The sequence below is a fragment of the Nansenia antarctica genome (assembly GCF_963989245.1).
Source record: "Nansenia antarctica genome assembly, chromosome: 2".
Taxonomy (NCBI): Eukaryota; Metazoa; Chordata; class Actinopteri; order Argentiniformes; family Microstomatidae; genus Nansenia; species Nansenia antarctica.
In genome coordinates, this window is record NC_137675.1 from 1,498,398 (window position 1) to 1,523,397 (window position 25,000).

A 25,000-nucleotide genomic window follows, 5' to 3' on the forward strand; every position below is an offset into this window, starting at 1 on the left:
ACTACTACTCTGCTACTACTGACACACTTAACTACTACTCTGCTGCTACTGACACACTTAACTACTACTCTGCTACTACTGACACACTTAACTACTACTCTGCTACTGACACACTTAACTACTACTCTGCTGCTACTGACACACTTAACTACTACTCTGCTACTACTGACACACTTAACTACTACTCTGCTACTACTGACACACTTAACTACTACTCTGCTACTGACACACTTAACTACTACTCTGCTACTACTGACACACTTAACTACTACTCTGCTACTGACACACTTAACTACTACTCTGCTACTACTGACACACTTAACTACTACTCTGCTACTACTGACACACTTCACTACTACTCTGCTGCTACTGACACACTTAACTACTACTCTGCTACTACTGACACACTTAACTACTACTCTGCTGCTACTGACACACTTAACTACTACTCTGCTGCTACTGACACACTTCACTACTACTCTGCTGCTACTGACACACTTAACTACTACTCTGCTACTACTGACACACTTAACTACTACTCTGCTACTGACACACTTAACTACTACTCTGCTACTGACACACTTAACTACTACTCTGCTACTACTGACACACTTAACTACTACTCTGCTGCTACTGACACACTTAACTACTACTCTGCTACTACTGACACACTTAACTACTACTCTGCTGCTACTGACACACTTAACTACTACTCTGCTGCTACTGACACACTTAACTACTACTCTGCTACTGACACACTTAACTACTACTCTGCTACTACTGACACACTTAACTACTACTCTGCTGCTACTGACACACTTAACTACTACTCTGCTACTACTGACACACTTAACTACTACTCTGCTACTGACACACTTAACTACTACTCTGCTACTACTGACACACTTAACTACTACTCTGCTACTGACACACTTAACTACTACTCTGCTGCTACTGACACACTTAACTACTACTCTGCTGCTACTGACACACTTAACTACTACTCTGCTACTACTGACACACTTAACTACTACTCTGCTGCTACTGACACACTTAACTACTACTCTGCTACTACTGACACACTTAACTACTACTCTGCTGCTACTGACACACTTAACTACTACTCTGCTGCTACTGACACACTTAACTACTACTCTGCTGCTACTGACACACTTAACTACTACTCTGCTACTACTGACACACTTAACTACTACTCTGCTACTACTGACACACTTAACTACTACTCTGCTACTGACACACTTAACTACTACTCTGCTACTACTGACACACTTAACTACTACTCTGCTACTGACACACTTAACTACTACTCTGCTGCTACTGACACACTTAACTACTACTCTGCTACTACTGACACACTTAACTACTACTCTGCTACTGACACACTTAACTACTACTCTGCTACTGACACACTTAACTACTACTCTGCTGCTACTGACACACTTAACTACTACTCTGCTGCTACTGACACACTTAACTACTACTCTGCTACTGACACACTTAACTACTACTCTGCTACTGACACACTTAACTACTACTCTGCTACTGACACACTTAACTACTACTCTGCTACTGACACACTTAACTACTACTCTGCTACTACTGACACACTTAACTACTACTCTGCTACTACTGACACACTTAACTACTACTCTGCTGCTACTGACACACTTAACTACTACTCTGCTGCTACTGACACACTTAACTACTACTCTGCTGCTACTGACACACTTAACTACTACTCTGCTACTACTGACACACTTAACTACTACTCTGCTACTGACACACTTAACTACTACTCTGCTACTGACACACTTAACTACTACTCTGCTACTACTGACACACTTAACTACTACTCTGCTGCTACTGACACACTTAACTACTACTCTGCTACTACTGACACACTTAACTACTACTCTGCTACTGACACACTTAACTACTACTCTGCTACTACTGACACACTTAACTACTACTCTGCTACTACTGACACACTTAACTACTACTCTGCTACTGACACACTTAACTACTACTCTGCTGCTACTGACACACTTAACTACTACTCTGCTACTGACACACTTAACTACTACTCTGCTACTACTGACACACTTAACTACTACTCTGCTGCTACTGACACACTTAACTACTACTCTGCTACTGACACACTTAACTACTACTCTGCTACTACTGACACACTTAACTACTACTCTGCTGCTACTGACACACTTAACTACTACTCTGCTGCTACTGACACACTTAACTACTACTCTGCTACTGACACACTTAACTACTACTCTGCTGCTACTGACACACTTAACTACTACTCTGCTACTGACACACTTAACTACTACTCTGCTACTACTGACACACTTAACTACTACTCTGCTACTACTGACACACTTAACTACTACTCTGCTACTGACACACTTAACTACTACTCTGCTACTGACACACTTAACTACTACTCTGCTACTGACACACTTAACTACTACTCTGCTACTGACACACTTAACTACTACTCTGCTGCTACTGACACACTTAACTACTACTCTGCTACTGACACACTTAACTACTACTCTGCTGCTACTGACACACTTAACTACTACTCTGCTACTGACACACTTAACTACTACTCTGCTACTGACACACTTAACTACTACTCTGCTACTACTGACACACTTAACTACTACTCTGCTACTACTGACACACTTAACTACTACTCTGCTGCTACTGACACACTTAACTACTACTCTGCTACTGACACACTTAACTACTACTCTGCTACTACTGACACACTTAACTACTACTCTGCTGCTACTGACACACTTAACTACTACTCTGCTACTGACACACTTAACTACTACTCTGCTACTACTGACACACTTAACTACTACTCTGCTGCTACTGACACACTTAACTACTACTCTGCTACTGACACACTTAACTACTACTCTGCTGCTACTGACACACTTAACTACTACTCTGCTACTGACACACTTAACTACTACTCTGCTACTACTGACACACTTAACTACTACTCTACTACTGACACACTTAACTACTACTCTGCTACTACTGACACACTTAACTACTACTCTGCTACTACTGACACACTTAACTACTACTCTGCTACTGACACACTTAACTACTACTCTGCTGCTGACACACTTAACTACTACTCTGCTGCTACTGACACACTTAACTACTACTCTGCTGCTACTGACACACTTAACTACTACTCTGCTACTGACACACTTAACTACTACTCTGCTGCTACTGACACACTTAACTACTACTCTGCTACTACTGACACACTTAACTACTACTCTGCTGCTACTGACACACTTAACTACTACTCTGCTACTACTGACACACTTAACTACTACTCTGCTACTGACACACTTAACTACTACTCTGCTACTGACACACTTAACTACTACTCTGCTACTACTGACACACTTAACTACTACTGACACACTTAACTACTACTCTGCTGCTACTGACACACTTAACTACTACTCTGCTACTACTGACACACTTAACTACTACTCTGCTACTACTGACACACTTAACTACTACTCTGCTACTGACACACTTAACTACTACTCTGCTACTGACACACTTAACTACTACTCTGCTACTACTGACACACTTAACTACTACTCTGCTACTACTGACACACTTAACTACTACTCTGCTACTGACACACTTAACTACTACTCTGCTACTGACACACTTAACTACTACTCTGCTACTGACACACTTAACTACTACTGACACACTTAACTACTACTCTGCTGCTACTGACACACTTAACTACTACTCTGCTACTGACACACTTAACTACTACTCTGCTACTACTGACACACTTAACTACTACTCTGCTACTACTGACACACTTAACTACTACTCTGCTACTACTGACACACTTAACTACTACTCTGCTACTGACACACTTAACTACTACTCTGCTACTACTGACACACTTAACTACTACTCTGCTACTGACACACTTAACTACTACTCTGCTGCTACTGACACACTTAACTACTACTCTGCTACTACTGACACACTTAACTACTACTCTGCTACTGACACACTTAACTACTACTCTGCTACTGACACACTTAACTACTACTCTGCTACTACTGACACACTTAACTACTACTCTGCTACTACTGACACACTTAACTACTACTCTGCTACTGACACACTTAACTACTACTCTGCTGCTACTGACACACTTAACTACTACTCTGCTACTGACACACTTAACTACTACTCTGCTACTACTGACACACTTAACTACTACTCTGCTACTGACACACTTAACTACTACTCTGCTACTACTGACACACTTAACTACTACTCTGCTACTGACACACTTAACTACTACTCTGCTACTACTGACACACTTAACTACTACTCTGCTACTGACACACTTAACTACTACTCTGCTACTGACACACTTAACTACTACTCTGCTACTGACACACTTAACTACTACTCTGCTACTACTGACACACTTAACTACTACTCTGCTACTGACACACTTAACTACTACTCTGCTGCTACTGACACACTTAACTACTACTCTGCTGCTACTGACACACTTAACTACTACTCTGCTGCTACTGACACACTTAACTACTACTCTGCTACTGACACACTTAACTACTACTCTGCTACTACTGACACACTTAACTACTACTCTGCTACTACTGACACACTTAACTACTACTCTGCTGCTACTGACACACTTAACTACTACTCTGCTGCTACTGACACACTTAACTACTACTCTGCTACTGACACACTTAACTACTACTCTGCTACTGACACACTTAACTACTACTCTGCTGCTACTGACACACTTAACTACTACTCTGCTGCTACTGACACACTTAACTACTACTCTGCTACTGACACACTTAACTACTACTCTGCTACTGACACACTTAACTACTACTCTGCTACTACTGACACACTTAACTACTACTCTGCTACTGACACACTTAACTACTACTCTGCTGCTACTGACACACTTAACTACTACTCTGCTGCTACTGACACACTTAACTACTACTCTGCTACTACTGACACACTTAACTACTACTCTGCTACTGACACACTTAACTACTACTCTGCTACTGACACACTTAACTACTACTCTGCTACTGACACACTTAACTACTACTCTGCTACTGACACACTTAACTACTACTCTGCTACTGACACACTTAACTACTACTCTGCTACTGACACACTTAACTACTACTCTGCTGCTACTGACACACTTAACTACTACTCTGCTACTACTGACACACTTAACTACTACTCTGCTACTACTGACACACTTAACTACTACTCTGCTACTGACACACTTAACTACTACTCTGCTACTGACACACTTAACTACTACTCTGCTACTGACACACTTAACTACTACTCTGCTACTACTGACACACTTAACTACTACTCTGCTGCTACTGACACACTTAACTACTACTCTGCTACTGACACACTTAACTACTACTCTGCTACTACTGACACACTTAACTACTACTCTGCTGCTACTGACACACTTAACTACTACTCTGCTACTGACACACTTAACTACTACTCTGCTACTGACACACTTAACTACTACTCTGCTACTGACACACTTAACTACTACTCTGCTACTGACACACTTAACTACTACTCTGCTACTGACACACTTAACTACTACTCTGCTACTGACACACTTAACTACTACTCTGCTGCTACTGACACACTTAACTACTACTCTGCTACTGACACACTTAACTACTACTCTGCTGCTACTGACACACTTAACTACTACTCTGCTACTACTGACACACTTAACTACTACTCTGCTACTGACACACTTAACTACTACTCTGCTACTACTGACACACTTAACTACTACTCTGCTGCTACTGACACACTTAACTACTACTCTGCTGCTACTGACACACTTAACTACTACTCTGCTGCTACTGACACACTTAACTACTACTCTGCTGCTACTGACACACTTAACTACTACTCTGCTACTACTGACACACTTAACTACTACTCTGCTACTACTGACACACTTAACTACTACTCTGCTGCTACTGACACACTTAACTACTACTCTGCTACTGACACACTTAACTACTACTCTGCTACTGACACACTTAACTACTACTCTGCTACTGACACACTTAACTACTACTCTGCTACTGACACACTTAACTACTACTCTGCTGCTACTGACACACTTAACTACTACTCTGCTGCTACTGACACACTTAACTACTACTCTGCTACTACTGACACACTTAACTACTACTCTGCTACTACTGACACACTTAACTACTACTCTGCTACTACTGACACACTTAACTACTACTCTGCTACTGACACACTTAACTACTACTCTGCTACTACTGACACACTTAACTACTACTCTGCTACTACTGACACACTTAACTACTACTCTGCTACTGACACACTTAACTACTACTCTGCTACTACTGACACACTTAACTACTACTCTGCTGCTACTGACACACTTAACTACTACTCTGCTACTGACACACTTAACTACTACTCTGCTACTGACACACTTAACTACTACTCTGCTACTACTGACACACTTAACTACTACTCTGCTACTACTGACACACTTAACTACTACTCTGCTACTACTGACACACTTAACTACTACTCTGCTACTACTGACACACTTAACTACTACTCTGCTACTACTGACACACTTAACTACTACTCTGCTACTACTGACACACTTAACTACTACTCTGCTGCTACTGACACACTTAACTACTACTCTGCTGCTACTGACACACTTAACTACTACTCTGCTACTGACACACTTAACTACTACTCTGCTACTGACACACTTAACTACTACTCTGCTACTGACACACTTAACTACTACTCTGCTGCTACTGACACACTTAACTACTACTCTGCTACTGACACACTTAACTACTACTCTGCTACTACTGACACACTTAACTACTACTCTGCTACTGACACACTTAACTACTACTCTGCTGCTACTGACACACTTAACTACTACTCTGCTACTACTGACACACTTAACTACTACTCTGCTGCTACTGACACACTTAACTACTACTCTGCTGCTACTGACACACTTAACTACTACTCTGCTACTGACACACTTAACTACTACTCTGCTACTGACACACTTAACTACTACTCTGCTACTGACACACTTAACTACTACTCTGCTACTGACACACTTAACTACTACTCTGCTACTGACACACTTAACTACTACTCTGCTACTACTGACACACTTAACTACTACTCTGCTACTACTGACACACTTAACTACTACTCTGCTGCTACTGACACACTTAACTACTACTCTGCTACTACTGACACACTTAACTACTACTCTGCTACTACTGACACACTTAACTACTACTCTGCTACTGACACACTTAACTACTACTCTGCTACTGACACACTTAACTACTACTCTGCTACTGACACACTTAACTACTACTCTGCTACTACTGACACACTTAACTACTACTCTGCTACTGACACACTTAACTACTACTCTGCTGCTACTGACACACTTAACTACTACTCTGCTACTGACACACTTAACTACTACTCTGCTACTGACACACTTAACTACTACTCTGCTGCTGACACACTTAACTACTACTCTGCTGCTACTGACACACTTAACTACTACTCTGCTACTGACACACTTAACTACTACTCTGCTACTACTGACACACTTAACTACTACTCTGCTACTGACACACTTAACTACTACTCTGCTACTGACACACTTAACTACTACTCTGCTACTACTGACACACTTAACTACTACTCTGCTACTGACACACTTAACTACTACTCTGCTGCTACTGACACACTTAACTACTACTCTACTACTGACACACTTAACTACTACTCTGCTACTACTGACACACTTAACTACTACTCTGCTACTGACACACTTAACTACTACTCTGCTGCTACTGACACACTTAACTACTACTCTGCTACTACTGACACACTTAACTACTACTCTGCTACTACTGACACACTTAACTACTACTCTGCTGCTACTGACACACTTAACTACTACTCTGCTGCTACTGACACACTTAACTACTACTCTGCTGCTACTGACACACTTAACTACTACTCTGCTGCTACTGACACACTTAACTACTACTCTGCTACTACTGACACACTTAACTACTACTCTGCTGCTACTGACACACTTAACTACTACTCTGCTACTGACACACTTAACTACTACTCTGCTGCTACTGACACACTTAACTACTACTCTGCTACTACTGACACACTTAACTACTACTCTGCTACTGACACACTTAACTACTACTCTGCTGCTACTGACACACTTAACTACTACTCTGCTGCTACTGACACACTTAACTACTACTCTGCTACTGACACACTTAACTACTACTCTGCTACTGACACACTTAACTACTACTCTGCTGCTACTGACACACTTAACTACTACTCTGCTGCTACTGACACACTTAACTACTACTCTGCTACTGACACACTTAACTACTACTCTGCTGCTACTGACACACTTAACTACTACTCTGCTACTGACACACTTAACTACTACTCTGCTACTGACACACTTAACTACTACTCTGCTGCTACTGACACACTTAACTACTACTCTGCTGCTACTGACACACTTAACTACTACTCTGCTACTGACACACTTAACTACTACTCTGCTGCTACTGACACACTTAACTACTACTCTGCTGCTACTGACACACTTAACTACTACTCTACTACTACTGACACACTTAACTACTACTCTGCTGCTACTGACACACTTAACTACTACTCTGCTGCTACTGACACACTTAACTACTACTCTGCTGCTACTGACACACTTAACTACTACTCTGCTGCTACTGACACACTTAACTACTACTCTGCTGCTACTGACACACTTAACTACTACTCTGCTGCTACTGACACACTTAACTACTACTCTGCTACTACTGACACACTTAACTACTACTCTGCTACTGACACACTTAACTACTACTCTGCTACTGACACACTTAACTACTACTCTGCTACTGACACACTTAACTACTACTCTGCTGCTACTGACACACTTAACTACTACTCTGCTACTACTGACACACTTAACTACTACTCTGCTGCTACTGACACACTTAACTACTACTCTGCTACTGACACACTTAACTACTACTCTGCTACTGACACACTTAACTACTACTCTGCTACTACTGACACACTTAACTACTACTCTGCTACTACTGACACACTTAACTACTACTCTGCTACTACTGACACACTTAACTACTACTCTGCTGCTACTGACACACTTAACTACTACTCTGCTGCTACTGACACACTTAACTACTACTCTGCTACTACTGACACACTTAACTACTACTCTGCTACTGACACACTTAACTACTACTCTGCTACTACTGACACACTTAACTACTACTCTGCTACTGACACACTTAACTACTACTCTGCTACTACTGACACACTTAACTACTACTCTGCTGCTACTGACACACTTAACTACTACTCTGCTGCTACTGACACACTTAACTACTACTCTGCTACTGACACACTTAACTACTACTCTGCTGCTACTGACACACTTAACTACTACTCTGCTACTACTGACACACTTAACTACTACTCTACTACTGACACACTTAACCACTTAATTAACATCTGGAGATTATTGACACTACTTTTGCCCTGTTACCGTAAATGACTGCGGCTACACACCCTTGATGTTGTATTACTATAATTACTATACTTATTACTATAAGCTGCTACTGTTTTATTATTATTATATTATTACTATATTATATTGTTGATTGTTGTTGACTGAGGTCCCAAAGCATTTCACACTATCAATTAATTTAAAAAAAAATAGATTTGAACAAATTAGCATACAGCGTAGATATTCTGTAAAGCACAATTCCATCAGCAGACAAATCCTTTGTTGGTTCATCTTGGAGGTAGTTGACACCAGACTGTATTATATTAAGTCAAATTTATTTACAAAGCAAACAAATATGAACTGATGGTAATTAATTCATACACAAAGAAAGAAAAACTAAAGAAACACTTTTCAGCACTTTGTAGTCCGCAGTCCGCCGGTCTGTCAGTCTGTCCAGAGTGACTCAACCACCGCTGAGGAGAAACATTGATCACCGTTAATCAATCACTTACGTATCCATCAACTGATTGAACCACAGAGAAACACATACAAACTCGTTGATTATCACAACTGATGTCACACAGACAGCCAGACAGAGACACACACCACTAGATGCACGCACGCACACACCCACACACCCACACGTGCTACACACACAGGCACACACACACACCCATCCGATCCGTGAGTTAGGTGATCCGTTACACCCCTACACTACACACACACTTACACAATGATGTTGTTGATGGGGATGTGGATGAGCTTGACGAAGAATCCGATGAAGCCCATGATGGCGAAACCGATGGCCGTCGCCATGGCGATCTTCTGGAACTCTGACCACGGAAACAAACAAACAAACATCAGAACGTCAGTTTGATCTGATCACGTAATCACCATAGCAACCAGGTATAACACCACGCCCAGGTTAAACAGAGCTGCAACGTCAACAAGGTGTCATGTATAATGCAGGAAGCTAACAGAGGTACATGTATGATGTCACAGAGCTCTCAGCCTATCAGGGGGGCGCTTGTGTCTTCGGCTGCGTTCGTAAATTCGCTCTGAGAGCACCGGAGCGCACACTGTTGTTCAACGTCATAAAGGGAACAAGTAAATCTGATTGGAGGACAAGAGTCGTTCCATGAGTGCTGATCAGACTCCCAGAGCGAATTTACGAACGCAGCCTCTGAGAGTTTGATACGATTCCTCATTCCATGCTCCTCACAATGACCCTGCCCTCGGATTTCTACCCCCACCAGCCTCCCCTGCTATCGTTCTCCAGCCTCTGTGTTGAGGCTGGCTACACTAGACATCCTGCACTTCTGCTGTTCTTAGACAAGAACCCCTGAACCCCTCATTCACACGACCTCCACCCCCGATAGGACCTTTCCCGACCAAGATAACATCTCTATATGATGACATGTGCCTCTACAACGTCTTATAACGCCTCGATAACGTCTTATAACGCCTCTATAACGTCTCTGTGACGCAAATCCAGTAAGACTGACCTTTCCTGTCGGGTTTGGTGCACCTCTTCACCAGTCTGAGAGAGTCTTTGCAGAACTGCCGGCTGGGCTCCACAAACTGCATGATTTGGTCCATGACGACGGAGAAGTTTCGGTCTGACGAGAGAGCGAGAGAGAGAGAGAGAGAGGGGAAAAAAGAGCAGAAAAAGCAGATTAATGTTTGGTTCTGTGTTAGGTTCTGGTAGCCTGGCCTAGGAGCGGCCTAGGATCACTAGTACGAACGTAGCCCAACCCAGACCCAACTCTGCACCATAAATATCCTTCAGCTGATGTTAATACTCTCCGTGACTTCTTGGGATGTGTAATGTTTAGTTGATCCTGAAACAAAACAAAAATTCTGCCACGTCGTGTTACGTTGTAGCCACAATAACAACTATACATCTAGGTCCGGTATTACATAACCACGACATCTAGGTCCGATCATATGACCATCAGAAGATCTGCGTAGGTCTGCCCAGATCTCTCTCTCTCTCCTGTCCTACTGATCTTCCACTAAGCCTGGGTCGAAGCACCCACCAGCTAAAATGGCATATATTTAAGATCAACTGAAACATTATTTGTAAATAAAAGAGTCGAAGACTTACCAGGTGTTTTCTTCGGGACTAAAGCTTCGGAGTGTCTGTGCGTCGCTGTTCTGCTCTGTTCTGCTCTGCTCTGTGGAAGGGAAGGGAAGGCCACGTAGATGTTTCGCTGGAAAGCTGACGTCGCTTTCGCTGATACACGCATGCGCACTACGTAGGCTACGTAGAGCAAAGGACTACTTCCGGGTTGCCACCCCCCCCCCCCCCAGTGCGCACGCGTGTATCAGCGAAAGCGACGTCAGCTTTCCAGCGAAACATCTTTTTTAAAATGGCGATCACTGACTTCTAAAGATGAGATACGTGTTGACTTGTCTGTGTAGGATGTATCCTAATCTAACACCGCAGCGACGGAAGTTGTAAACAATCGGGATATCGTTTATTATGACCCTATACTCTAACATCTCCTCACATGTCCATATGGTATTATCTGACACTATCTGTGTGTCTTTTGCTGATCTTCTCTGTCTAAGGCGTGAATGTGAATGTGTGTGAATGGGTGAATGAGAGGCCGTTGTAAAGCGCTGTGGAACAAGGTGCTATATTATATATATATAAGTGCGGTCCATTTACCTATGATACTACTGATGACGTATCAGGGTCTTGAAGGAGATGTTCGAAGAAAACTTAAACAAACCACGTGACCTTTGGAAGCTACTTAATAGCCAACTAGGTTGCAGTCAAAAACTCAAAACCAGGTCTACAAACATCAGCATAAAATCTGGTGATTCTCTCCTTACAGACAAGCTGGATGTGGCTAAGTGCTTAAACACTTTCTTTACAACCATAGCCACTAAATTAGTTAACAATCTACCACCCCACTCAGGGCACTATGGTGTAGAGCACATCCGTGCGTTCTACAATAAACTGGGTGTACGCAATGATGATTTTAAACTCACCATGGTGTCAAACGATGAGGTGTTTAAAAAGCTGGGCGCTCTACACTCAGAAAAGGCCACGGGCCATGACAATATTCCAGCCAGATTTCTAAAAGACTCAGCTGCCTCCATTACCCCAATCATCACCCACATAATAAACCTCTCCATCAAACAGGGACACGTCCCCCTTGACTTTAAAATAGCAAGGGTAACCCCACTGTATAAAAAAGGAAGCAAATTAGACCCAGGCAACTACCGACCTGTTTCTATTCTTAATTCCATCTCGAAATTTATGGAAAAAATAGTTTATGAACAGGTTGATAGGTACCTTACCGAAAAAAATCTGATGTATGAATTTCAATCAGGATTCAGAACATCCCATTCCACTGACACATGCCTTCTCTATTTGAACGACCACATCAACCATGAGGTGGACTCGGGCAAGTACTGCGGCATGGTCATGCTGGACCTCCAGAAGGCCTTCGACACAGTAGATCACCACATATTGTTAGATAAACTGAAAGCAATTGGGTTCGATAGAACATCGGTGAGCTGGATGCAATCCTACTTAGAGGGGAGGGAACAGGTGGTTAGTGTGAACGGAACACTGTCCCCCCCCCCTCCCAGTGACCTGCGGCGTTCCACAAGGAAGCATATTGGGACCTTTACTGTTCCTAATATATGTGAATGACATGTCATCAGCATGTGATTGCAATTTGTTCCTGTTCGCGGATGACTCGGCTCTGCTGGTCTCTGACAGGGACATATTGCAGGTGGAAAAAGCGCTAAGCACTGAACTGAGTAGAATCTGCATCTGGCTAGCTGACAATAAACTATCAATACACCTAGGTAAAACTGAAACCATCCTATACGGATCCCCATCTAAACTCAGAAAGGCTGAAAATTTTAAAATAAAAGTGGGTAACATTAATATCACAAGAAAAGAGGATATTACATACCTGGGCTCCATCTTAGAGGCAAATCTTTCCGGAGATAAAATGGCAGCAAAAGTAATCAAACAAGTGAACCATAGAACTAGATTCTTGTACAGGATATCCTCACTTGTCAGTAAAAACACACTGAGGACCCTATCAGGAGCTCTCATTCAATGTCACTTCGACTATGCCGTAACATCATGGTACTATAGAACCACAAAGGCCCATAAAACAAGACTCCAGACAGCCCAAAATAAACTGGTTAGGCTTCTGCTAGGCCTCAACCCTAGGACACATCTAACCGCTGCTCATTTTTTGAGCCTTGATTGGCTACGAGTAGTTGACAGAGTGCAGCAGCTTGCACTGGGCCTGGTCTTCAAGATACGCTACACCACAAAGACACCCAAGTACCTGTCAACTTACTTCCAAAAAGTGAACAACGTCCACACATACAACACCAGAGGAAGCTCCACGAACCACGTTCAACCGCGGTGCACCACAAACAAGGGGTTAAACTCGTTTGCAAACTATGCAGTAAAAATGTGGAACGCCCTTCCTATAATCTTAAAGGAGTGCAAAACACTGCCCACCTTCAAAACCACCCTCAAAAAACATTTACAGGAGGCTGCAATCCGTAACTGGACCCTCTAAAACAACAAAAACAAAAACAAAAATCAGATTAAAAGACCCGAACTACCCACTGTACATACTTTGTGTTTTGTCCCCCGCCCCCACCTGTGGTGTATGTCCCCACCTGTCCTACCCGATACCTTATGTTTTGTTGTATTGTTCTTCCCATGATGGATGTACGTTTATCTTGTAGATAGTAATAGTTATTTGTCTGTATTATCTTGTAGATAGTACTAGTTTTTTTCTTATGTCTGTCTTACATGTAACGATGAATTGAAAATCAAGGACCCCAATTGAAATAAGCCAGTGGCTTTCTTGGGTTTTTATCCTTTTAGTTGACCTTGTATGTAATATGTACTTTCATGTACCTACTTCTGCAAACATTCAATCAATTTTCAATCAATCAATCAATGTTCAACCACTAGCCCTTGTGGCTCTGTTTCCCAGGGGCAAGCCGAAAAGAGAGTGGCACTCCAAAACGAGGGGTAGGGGGGGGGGGAAATGGGATTGGGCCCAAATCTAAAAACTAAAACTAATCTAAAAAAGTATTGGGACACCCCTACCCCTACATGAAAACAAGAACAGGGACACCCCTACCCCCCTCCCTTAAACACTCTAAATGCATGACATTTGTATCTTTGTAACAGTTTATGTACCGGTACACACTCTACCTCCCTGCTTTGCTGCCTGGCAAGTTCTCCCTCACAGAATAGGTTTCTAACCTCAACGGGTCTTACCTGATCAAATAACGGTTAATTAAAACAAACAAACACTCGCTCAGCTGGGATTTGTGGGCGATTGCCACTATGATGCAGTCATATTGATGATCAGCATTGCCTTTGTCTCACTGTAAATCCTAAAGTAAAAGAGAGTGAGCTGAGACATCTACTGCCCCCCAGCACTGCGTTTCCTGAAGACACCCGCTTTCCCCCTCTACTGTGTCCCTAAAAACTTCTATTGCCCCCCTGTACTGTTTCTCTGTTTCTCCAGTGTCTAAATATAAAAAACAAAAACAAAAAAAGCCTAGGTTTAGAAGAAGGTTTTTCCTTCTATCAATGACCCCGGGCCTGAGCTGGATTACTCTTCCTGCTACGAATGGTGGATTGATGATTCACTTGCTTAGTATTCAAATGTATTGATTGTAAGTCGCTTTGGAATAAGGTGTCTGCTAAATGCCAAAAATATAAAAAATGTAAAAATGTGATGTAAATGCGCTGCTGTCCATCCCGAGGGGAAGCACTTCTGTGTCTGTTGTTCTGCTGTAGTTCCATGTACGTTGACCTAATTTGATTCCTGGGTGTTCCTCTTTCCAGTCGTCTCAATGGAGAAGGAGGGCGACACTTCCTCCCTGCAGTTGTAAAGTACTTTCCACGGCTGGGTAAAACCTTACAAGTGAGTGTGAACTTAATATATCCAACTGTAGAAGTTGTGTGTACTTAATGTATCCAACTGTAGATGCTATATCAGACTTTTTTGTATGAGTGTACTGTATTGTGGGCATGGCTTTATTGGTTACTTTGTACATTGACAGCATCCTCTTATAAAAACACAATAGAGATTTAAGAGACAGACATTCAAACGTACCTGGGGAGGCTGGTGGAGGCAGAAATCGGAGAACGGTCTCACTGTGTCGCATGTCACCCATGTTGGGTACCATTCATCATTCCATACTGTACCTCCACCAGCCTCCACTGCATACAGCAGAAACACATCATCATTAATGATCAGTAATGTTGTGATGCCGTTGTCCTGTTGTTTAGGCCCATATCTCCAGTCCTAACGCTGAGCTGAACCAGGCCGCCCTCCAGGCCCTGGGGGTCTGTCTGTTCAACACCACCATCATCTCTGCCATCCCAGGTACGGAACATAAAGAACCTTTATTTTTTTAAATTATGTTTTGTGGTGACTCACTTGTACATAAGACATTCCCTAGACTAGGGAGGAGGTACGGCTCCTTGAAGACAAGCAGTTGAGAGTTCAACCCAGGGGCTTTCTGGGTAGTGTTGAGAGTTAGGGTCATTCCTGTTAGATACACGAGAGTTTGAAGTAAAGTTTTGGTTACACTATGCTGTTGCACTGTTATGCTATCGCTGCTGTTCTGACATTCAAAGTTGGGAAGTAAAACGTCCGACTCGACAACCTGTCTACCTGTCTACCTGTCTACCGTCTCCTCGTTTCTACGCACTCCCACAGTTTCTTCCTTTAATAATCAATACAACAGAGAAAGAAACATGCTTCCTCTTCCGCATGCAGAACATACAATGACACACCTACAAACCCTAAGAGGTAGTCTAGCCCCTGTTCAGTTTATGTTCACAGTTTATGATGAGAATGAATTATGGGGCGGCTGTGGCGCAGGAGGTAGAGCCGCCGTCTAATGATCGCAAGGTTGGCAGATTGGCGGTTCGCCAGATTGGCGGTCCACATGTCGAAGTATCCTTGGGCAAGACACTGAACCCCAAAATTGCTCCCAGTGAGCGGGCCGGCGCCTTGCATGGTAGCTTGCCTACCTCGCCATTGGTGTGTGAATGTGTGTGTGAATGGGTGAATGAGAGGCCGTTGTAAAGCCCTTTGGATAAAGGCATAGCTACAGTATATCTCAAAAGTGAGTACACCCTTTAGATTTTTGCAAATATTCTGTCATATCCTTTCAGGGGATAACACTATCTTAATGAAACTTTGATATAACTTAAAGTAGTCAGTGTGCTGCTTGAATAACAGTATAGATTTATTGTCCATTGAAAATTACTCAGTACACAGCTGTTAATGTCTAAACAGCTGGCAACAAAAGTGAGTACACCCCATAGTGAACATGTCTAAATTGTGCCCAAAGTGTCAATATTTTGTGTGACCACCATTGTTATCTAGCACTGCTTTAACCCTCCTGGGCATGGAATTCACCAGAGCTGTACAGGTTGCTTCTGGAATCTTCTTCCACTCCTCCATGACGACATCACGGAGCCCACGGATGTTGGACACCTTGCACTCCTCCACCTTCCTCTTGAGGATGCCCCACATGTGCTCAATTGGGTTTAGGTCTGGAGACATACTTGGCCAGTCCATCACCTTAACCTTCAGCTTCTTCAGCAAGGCCGTTGTCATCTTGGAGGTGTGTTTAGGGTCATTATCATGTTGGAAAACTGCCCTATGGCCCAGTTTCCGAAGAGAGGGGATCATGCTCTGCTGCAGGATGTCACAGTATTGTGGGGAACATGGCGCGTTCTGGCCTGCAGAGGGAGCCAGACTGCCATTGGAGGGGAATGATGGGTTGATTACGGACAGGTGTCAGTGATCAGGCTCGTTATGATGGGCTGATTACGGACAGGTGTCAGTGATCAGACTCATTCTCCCACTGGTCTATTTAACCTGTGGGTGTTTGTTCCCTCGGGAGATGAGTAGGGCAGGAAGTACCTGCCGCACGGAGACACGGAGAGACCGAGAGAGAGAGCCGCGGCGAGCCAGCACGAGACCCCGAAAGGGGGTGAGGTGCAGGGAGCCGGACGGACGGAGCGGGTCCCGAAAGGGAGGACTAGCGGGGCGGGAGCGAGGGCTCAGCCAAGGAGCGGACTAGCGGGGCGGGAGCGAGGGCTCAGCCAAGGAGCGGAATAGCGGGGCGAGAGCGAGGGCTCAGCCAAGGAGCGGACTAGCGGGGCGGGAGCGAGGGCTCAGCCAAGGAGCGGACTAGCGGGGCGGGAGCGAGGGCTCAGCCAAGGAGCGGAATAGCGGGGCGAGAGCGAGGGCTCAGCCAAGGAGCGGACTAGCGGGGCGGGAGCGAGGGCTCAGCCAAGGAGCGGACTAGCGGGTCCCGAAAGGGAGAGACAGCGGGAGTGGGGGAAAGACTGGCTCAGCACGTCAGTGACGGTGCTGAGCAGTGTTGGACTAAATAAAACTATTATTCTGCACCATTCCTCTGTGTCGACCTCCCTCTGTGCCTAGAAACTGCTACAAGTATATATTGGAATTAATGTGTCCCTCAATGAAATGCAGCTCCCCAGAGTGCCGGCAGCACTCATGCAGCCCCAGACCATGATGCTGCCACCACCATGCTTGACTGTAGGCAAAACACATTTGTCTTGGTACTCCTCACCAGGGTGCCGCCACACACGCCGGACACCATCTGACCCAAACAGGTTTATTTTGGTCTCATCAGACCACAGGACATGGTTCCAGTACCTCATGTTCTTGGATTCATCGTCTTCAGCAAACTGTTTGCGGGCTTTCTTATGCATCGGTTTCAGAAGAGGCTTCTGTCTGGGGCGACGGCCATACAAACCGATTTGATGCAGTGTGCGGCGTATGGTCTGTTGTATGGTGTTGGCAATCTTCTTATAGCCAAGGCCATCTTTGTGAAGCGCAATAATCCTTTTTTTCAGCCGCTCAGAGAGTTCCTTGCCATGATGTGCCATGTTGTCCAGCATTCAGAGAGAATTGTGCCCAAAACACCAAATTTAACAGCCCTGCTTATCATTTACACCTGAATCCTTGTAACACTAACGAGTCACATGACACCAGGGCGGGAAAACAACATCATTGGGCACAATTAGGACATGTTCACTATGGGGTGTACTCACTTTTGTTGCCAGCTGTTTAGACATTAACAGCTGTGTACTGAGTAATTTTCAAAGGACAATAAATCTATACTGTTATTCAAGCAGCACACTGACTACTTTAAGTTATATCAAAGTTTCAGTAGGATAGTGTTATCCCCAGAATATAATAACAGAATAATAACAGAATATTTGCAAAAATCTAAAGGGTGTACTCACTTTTGAGATATACTGCTATATAAGTCAGTCCATTTACCATTTAATTAGTTGAGTACACATGATTTTGACGCTGTCTTTTTCCTCCTTTTTCAGAAAGCTTTGCAGAGGAGCTGTTGTTGTCGCTGTCCTCTTTGGTGGTGAAGTCCACAGACAAGAACACGTGCACACGAGCACTATGGGTCATATCCAAGCAGAACTTGCCCCGAGAGGTGGTTGCCAAGAAGGTGAGTTTCAGCATAGAGACTAGATGCACTCTGGGTGTCGTTGGGTGCGTTTGTGAATACGCTATGGAAATCTAGATCAGCGCTCATAGAATGCCTCTTGTCCAATCAAATGACTTAAATGGTAAATGGACTGCACTTATATAGCGCCTTTTTTGCTGCTCAAAGCTGCTCCAAAGTGCTTTACAACGGCCTCTCATTCACCCATTCACACACACATTCACACACCAATGGCGGCAAGCTGCCATGCAAGGCGCTGGCCCGCTCACTGGGAGCATGCCTGTGGATAGCAGGTTCCGGGAAGGGGTATGCTGGGGGAGGAGGTCAGTTAGGTACTGGGGGGCGCAGGCGTGGAGGGATTTGTAGGTGAGGAGGAGGATTTTGTAGGTGATGCGGGACTTGACCGGGAGCCAGTGGAGGTGAATGAGGGTGGGGGTGATGTGCTGCCAGGGCTTGGTGTGGGTGAGGACCCTGGCAGGGAAGGTTCATAGATGTGACTACATGATTCTGTCGTCATGACTACGAAGGTTCTGTCACTCTGGTCCGAGAGATCCTGAGAACCCTGGAGTCGGTCCGGACCAGAGAGGACGTCCAGTCTGTCGTCATGGAGCACGAGGCTCTGAACGTGGTCATCAGGTAGACGACCCCACCCACATGATGGATGTATTCACCAGATTCTCTTCTACCTCCTTGACATCAATGGCGTGAATGTTTGTGTGCACTTTGGATTTCACTGCTTGCTATTATTGTAGGGATTTCAGAAGTGATGGTCTTGAAGATACAGATGAGAAACGACAGACTCAGAGATCTCTTTCTTAGTTTAATGAATACGACCGGTCGGTAGGAAGTATAGGGTTCAGTCTTCAAAGTATAAAGTCCACATACATGAGTTTATATAGTCTTCAGAGACAAAGAACTGTTATTCAGCCTATAGGATTTGTACACGCTCAATTACCTAAGCATCCTATATGAATATTAAGCAGTATGGCTCGAGGCCATTAGGTACACACAGAAACTGGACACTGAGACACTTTGGGCCCTATTATGCACTTCATCAATAAGACGAGGCGGTAGATCTAAACTTAAGACGTGGAGGCGTGGTCAAGGCCACTTTGCTATTATGCGTGCTGTAGTGGGCACCTAAAACCCGGCGCTAAGCAAAGAAATTAGTCATGGGTGTGTTTTGGGCGTCTTCTCAATCAACCCAATCAGCGTGCCAGGTGCCATTCCCTTTAAGAACCGGCTGCGTTGAGTCATTAGCGCTATGCTATTATGGAAGTCCTAAGAAGGAGGTCAGCGCGCTTCTCTGCCTCTCCCTTCTGAAATAAAGCATTTATACTGTGATCGTAATTGACGTCTTGCCGTGGAGCCACGTGCGTGTTCATGTGTGCCCACATGCATGCGCAAACCGCGGAGGCGCGCTCGTGTTTCGAAACGTGCATGAAGTCTAAACTTAAGAACTTTTCAAACCACTTCTTAGCGATAGGAGCAAAGTCAGATCGCATAATAGCAGGGGCGCCTAGTGCACTTCATTAACATATGAACACTCCCACAATGAGCAATATATGCACGGAAGTTTTACGTCTTATGTGTGGGCGCCTATCGACACCTGCATAATAGCAGTAGCGCGTATGAAGCGCATAATAAGGGTGGCGGTAGGTCTTAACCTGGCGGTGCGTCTTAATTAACACTTAAGACGGCAAGTTAAGAAGTGCTTAATAGGGCCCAATAGGTCATAACTCTCCTTAAGGTGGTCGTAACTCTCCTTAAACTCAGGGTCTGTCTTAGGGCTCTCACTAGCAACAGATGATAGAGGATCCCAAGAACAGGTCCAACCACAGTTCAACGACACAAACAAAGCTTGTCAACTTGCTAGGGAGAGTTAACATGTGAAACCACTCAGTGACTTATGTCTCAACTACTCATTATACAAAATACACTATTCAGTGTTTAATGAAATAAAACTAAAACTACATAAAATACATAGCTTAACTTTCAGCCATTACCCATCACTGTGCATCAAGTTGCCGGGGGCGGCGGTGGCGATGATAACGATTGTCTCCTCTACTGTCTACCTGCTCTCTGTGGTCAGGTTGCTGGAGCAGGCCCCGGTTCAGATGGGCGAGGGGGCCGTGCGCTGGGCCAAGCTGGTCATCCCCCTGGTGGTCCACTCCGCCTCCAAGGTGCGCCTGCGGGCAGCGGCAGCGCTGGAGATGGGCATGCCCCTCCTCCTGGAGAAGCAGCAGGCGGTGGCCGGCGTCATGGAGCCCCTCCTGTCCACGGTGAGTCTCACTGTCTCCCTGTCTCACTGTCTCTCTGTCTCCCTGTCTCTCTGTCTCACTGTCTCTCTGTCTCTCTGTCTCTCTGTCTCTCTGTCTCACTGTCTCACTGTCTCTCTGTCTCACTGTCTCCCTGTCTCCCTGTCTCCCTGTCTCACTGTCTCTCTGTCTCCCTGTCTCTCTGTCTCACTGTCTCTCTGTCTCTCTGTCTCCCTGTCTCTCTGTCTCACTGTCTCTCTGTCTCACTGTCTCACTGTCTCCCTGTCTCCCTGTCTCCCTGTCTCTCTGTCTCCCTGTCTCTCTGTCTCTCTGTCTCACCGTCTCACTGTCTCCCTGTCTCCCTGTCTCACTGTCTAACTGTCTCCCTGTCTCACTGTCTCACTGTCTCACTGTCTCACTGTCAGCCTTCTGAGATGTTTGATTACCAAGCTGTACCCTATACGGATTGGACTAGGCCGAAGCCCACAGGACACCTTAACTGCTCCTCCTGAGACATCTACTGCCCCCCAGCACTGCGTCTCCTGAAGACACCCGCTTTTCTACTGTGTCCCTAAAAACTTCTATTGACCCCCTTGTACTGTTTCTCTGTTTCTCAAGTGTCATTTAAAAAAAAAAAAAAACTAGGTTTAGAAGAAGGTGATAGAAGAAGGTTTTTCCTTCTATCAATGGCCCCGGGCCTGAGCTGGATTACTCTTCCTGCTACGACTGGTGGATTGATGATTCACTTGCTTAGTATTCAAATGTATTGATTGTAAGTCGCTTTGGAATAAGACGTCTGCTAAATGCCAAAAATGAAAAATAAAGTTTTTTTTTTTTTTAAATGATTAAAATGACGAAATTCTTCTGCTGATGGTTATATTACACTGCCTCCCCCATGGAAAACAAACCAGTCCATCTTAATAATGCTTTAGGTCTGTTTACTTTGTATCTGACCTGCTTTTCCTTGTATAAACTTGAGACTTTTCCTTGTGTTTCCCACAGAAACTGATCCCTGAGTTGCAGAAGCTCTTCTCTTCCAAGAACGAGACCAACGTGCTGAAACTCTGGCCGTTGTTTGTGAGACTTCTGGGAACTGTAAGAATTGTTTGGGCAATTTCTAATAGTTTTAACTCACTGCCAAAGAGTTCCAGAACACTGCCAAAGAGTTCCAGAACACTCACCACCTAGAGCAGGGGTCGGCAACCCGCGGCTCCGGAACCCAACGATTATTTATTTTTTTCGTTGCCGCGGTGTCTCTCCTTGAACTACAACTCCCTGCTTACGCTGTAATGTTGTACGAGGGCCAATAGGATTCGGATATGTTGGCACATGACTAGTATTTTGACTGGACCCAACATGAGACTGGATGTGACAGGTTTTTTTCAAGAGTAGACCTATATCCACAGGGATTGACGAAGGCAGGCAAAGCAAGAAACTATCCACATTGTCTACAACTTTGTGGCTAGATTTATAGACGGACATCGGCGACGCACATCGATGAACGGGAGCTTCCCGGTGAGCGCTATTTGCCTACTTTTTTTTATTTTTATCCCTTTTTCACCCAATTTGGTATCCAATTGCACCCAACCTAGCATCCAATTATCCCCTGCCTATTGCGTAGGATCCGCCGCACGACCCCGTGGCCGGCAGCCCCAGAGGAGATCGCCAGGCAGACTAGCTGACTGGCTCCTCGAGCCCGACACTGTTACTCCAGCACCAGACGGGGGCGGTGTTGCGCGACGGATCCTTGTCCGGAAATAGTCCTATACCCCCCTTTGGGAGCGGCCGCTCAATATGCCGCTCCCTGTGTGCCCCGGCCATATCCGGGTCTGGCGAGACCGGGATTCGATCCCAGTCCCCGGTGGGCAGCTTGCACTAGTGGCTAGTGCTTAGACCGCTGCGCCACCGCGGGGCTTATTTGCCTACTTTTAAATGCAAAAAGCGGCTTAGAATGTTGGCACTCTAGTATGTTGATAATTTGGAGTTAAACATTAGCTGACACTGTAAACTGTCTAGCAATGGGCTACAATGGATGGCCTTTGGCTTTCAAGAGTAGGGTTGGGTATCGTTTGGGTTTTATCCGATACCGGTACTTTTAAAATGGTACCGGTACCGAAATCGATACTTTTGATACTTTTAAAATATATATTATATATATATATATATAATAAAATATATAAATCTCTGTTACAATTCGGTCCGGTAGGTACCGGATATATAGGTACCGGTACCATCAGGGCCGGTCCTAGGCATTGCCTAGGCGAGAGTATGATTTGATGCCCCTCCCCCCCAAAAAAGGGGGCGCCACCACCCCCACCACATTAAGCCTCCAGTAGGCTACTGCCTCATCACCACCCACACATTCAACAGTAACAATATGGACAACAATGGTTTCAAGACAAAAATAGACAGTAGGCTGAGACATATTTTCATAGAGACATGAAATTCATAGAGACACAATTATTTAAATGTAAAAAAAAAAAGAATCTTAGCCCTAGGCGACCGATGTCTGTTGTGCCTCCTCTCACAGATGCTGCACAGAGGCGGGCCCTTCATCAACTCCCTGCTGCACCTGGAGGAGCTGGGCTTCCGCAGCTCCAACCCCAACATCAAGAAGATCGCCTTCATCGCCTGGAAGAGCCTCATAGACAACTTCGCCCTCAACCCAGGTGAGTGAAGCAGAAGGCAAGGCAGGCTCTCTCTCTCTCTCTCAACCCAGGTGAGTAAAGCATAAGGCGCACGTGTGACCTTATGTAGTCACAATCAGTCCTAGAGCCAACTTCTCTAAAGCATTCTCTCTCTCTCTCTGTCTCTCTGTCTCTCTGTCTCTCTGTCTCTCTGTCTCTCTCTCCCTCTTTCTCTTTCTCTCTCTCTCTCTCTCTCCATGGCCATTTTGTGTCAAAAGGAAGGCCCACAATGTTTACATGACGCAGAGTTGGTTTCCATCTTAACAAACCTTACTACAAACTGACTTTCTCTTTCGTTGTGTGTGTATATATTTGGACTCACTTTCCATGTACAGTAGATTCAGTTGGGTCTGTGGTTCCCCCCCCCCCCCCTCCCCCTGTAGACATCCTGTGCAGCGCCAAGCGTCTGAAGCTCCTCATGCAGCCTCTGGCCTCCATCCAGGTGAGGACGGAGGCTCTGCTGCTCACCAAGCTGGAGGTGTGGTGGTACCTGGTGGTCAGGCTGGGGCCCAACCTGGCTGCTAACTTCGAACAGGTGAGACAATCACATGGTGGTGTTCTCCGACTCCTCTCTCTCTCTCTCTCTCTCATATCCCTCTCTCCCACTCTTCCCCCCTCCTTCCCCCACCCCTCCCTCCTTCCACCCTCCCTTCCTCCCTCCATACCCTCTGCCCCCCATCCCTCCCTCTCTTCCTCCCTCCCTCTCTCCCTGTCTTCCCCTCTCCTTC

General features: G+C 44.8%; 2 protein-coding genes across 2 annotated transcripts in view; one reads left to right on the forward strand and one right to left on the reverse strand.

The window, feature by feature from the left end:
* Positions 1-10,522: 10,522 nt before the first annotated feature.
* sec61g (SEC61 translocon subunit gamma) lies at positions 10,523-12,037 on the reverse strand (the record flags this gene model as incomplete). Its single annotated transcript, XM_080522379.1, has 3 exons — positions 11,904-12,037; positions 11,302-11,415; positions 10,523-10,629 (listed from the first exon to the last, which is right to left on the reverse strand). The coding sequence occupies exons 2-3, from the start codon at positions 11,393-11,395 to the stop codon at positions 10,523-10,525; spliced, it is 201 nt and encodes a 66-aa protein (XP_080378505.1). The 5' UTR covers positions 11,396-11,415; positions 11,904-12,037.
* LOC308151787 (telomere-associated protein RIF1-like) overlaps positions 11,394-25,000 on the forward strand; it is a gene marked incomplete at both ends in the record, with an annotated part of 42,844 nt that continues 29,237 nt past the window's right edge. Inside the window, 9 exons of the mRNA XM_080524687.1 lie at positions 11,394-11,413; positions 15,654-15,732; positions 16,101-16,197; positions 19,200-19,330; positions 19,878-19,963; positions 21,420-21,609; positions 22,588-22,680; positions 24,116-24,254; positions 24,656-24,807. Coding sequence (XP_080380813.1) covers positions 11,394-11,413; positions 15,654-15,732; positions 16,101-16,197; positions 19,200-19,330; positions 19,878-19,963; positions 21,420-21,609; positions 22,588-22,680; positions 24,116-24,254; positions 24,656-24,807 — 987 coding nt within the window. The remainder of the gene's footprint in view (positions 11,414-15,653; positions 15,733-16,100; positions 16,198-19,199; positions 19,331-19,877; positions 19,964-21,419; positions 21,610-22,587; positions 22,681-24,115; positions 24,255-24,655; positions 24,808-25,000) is intronic.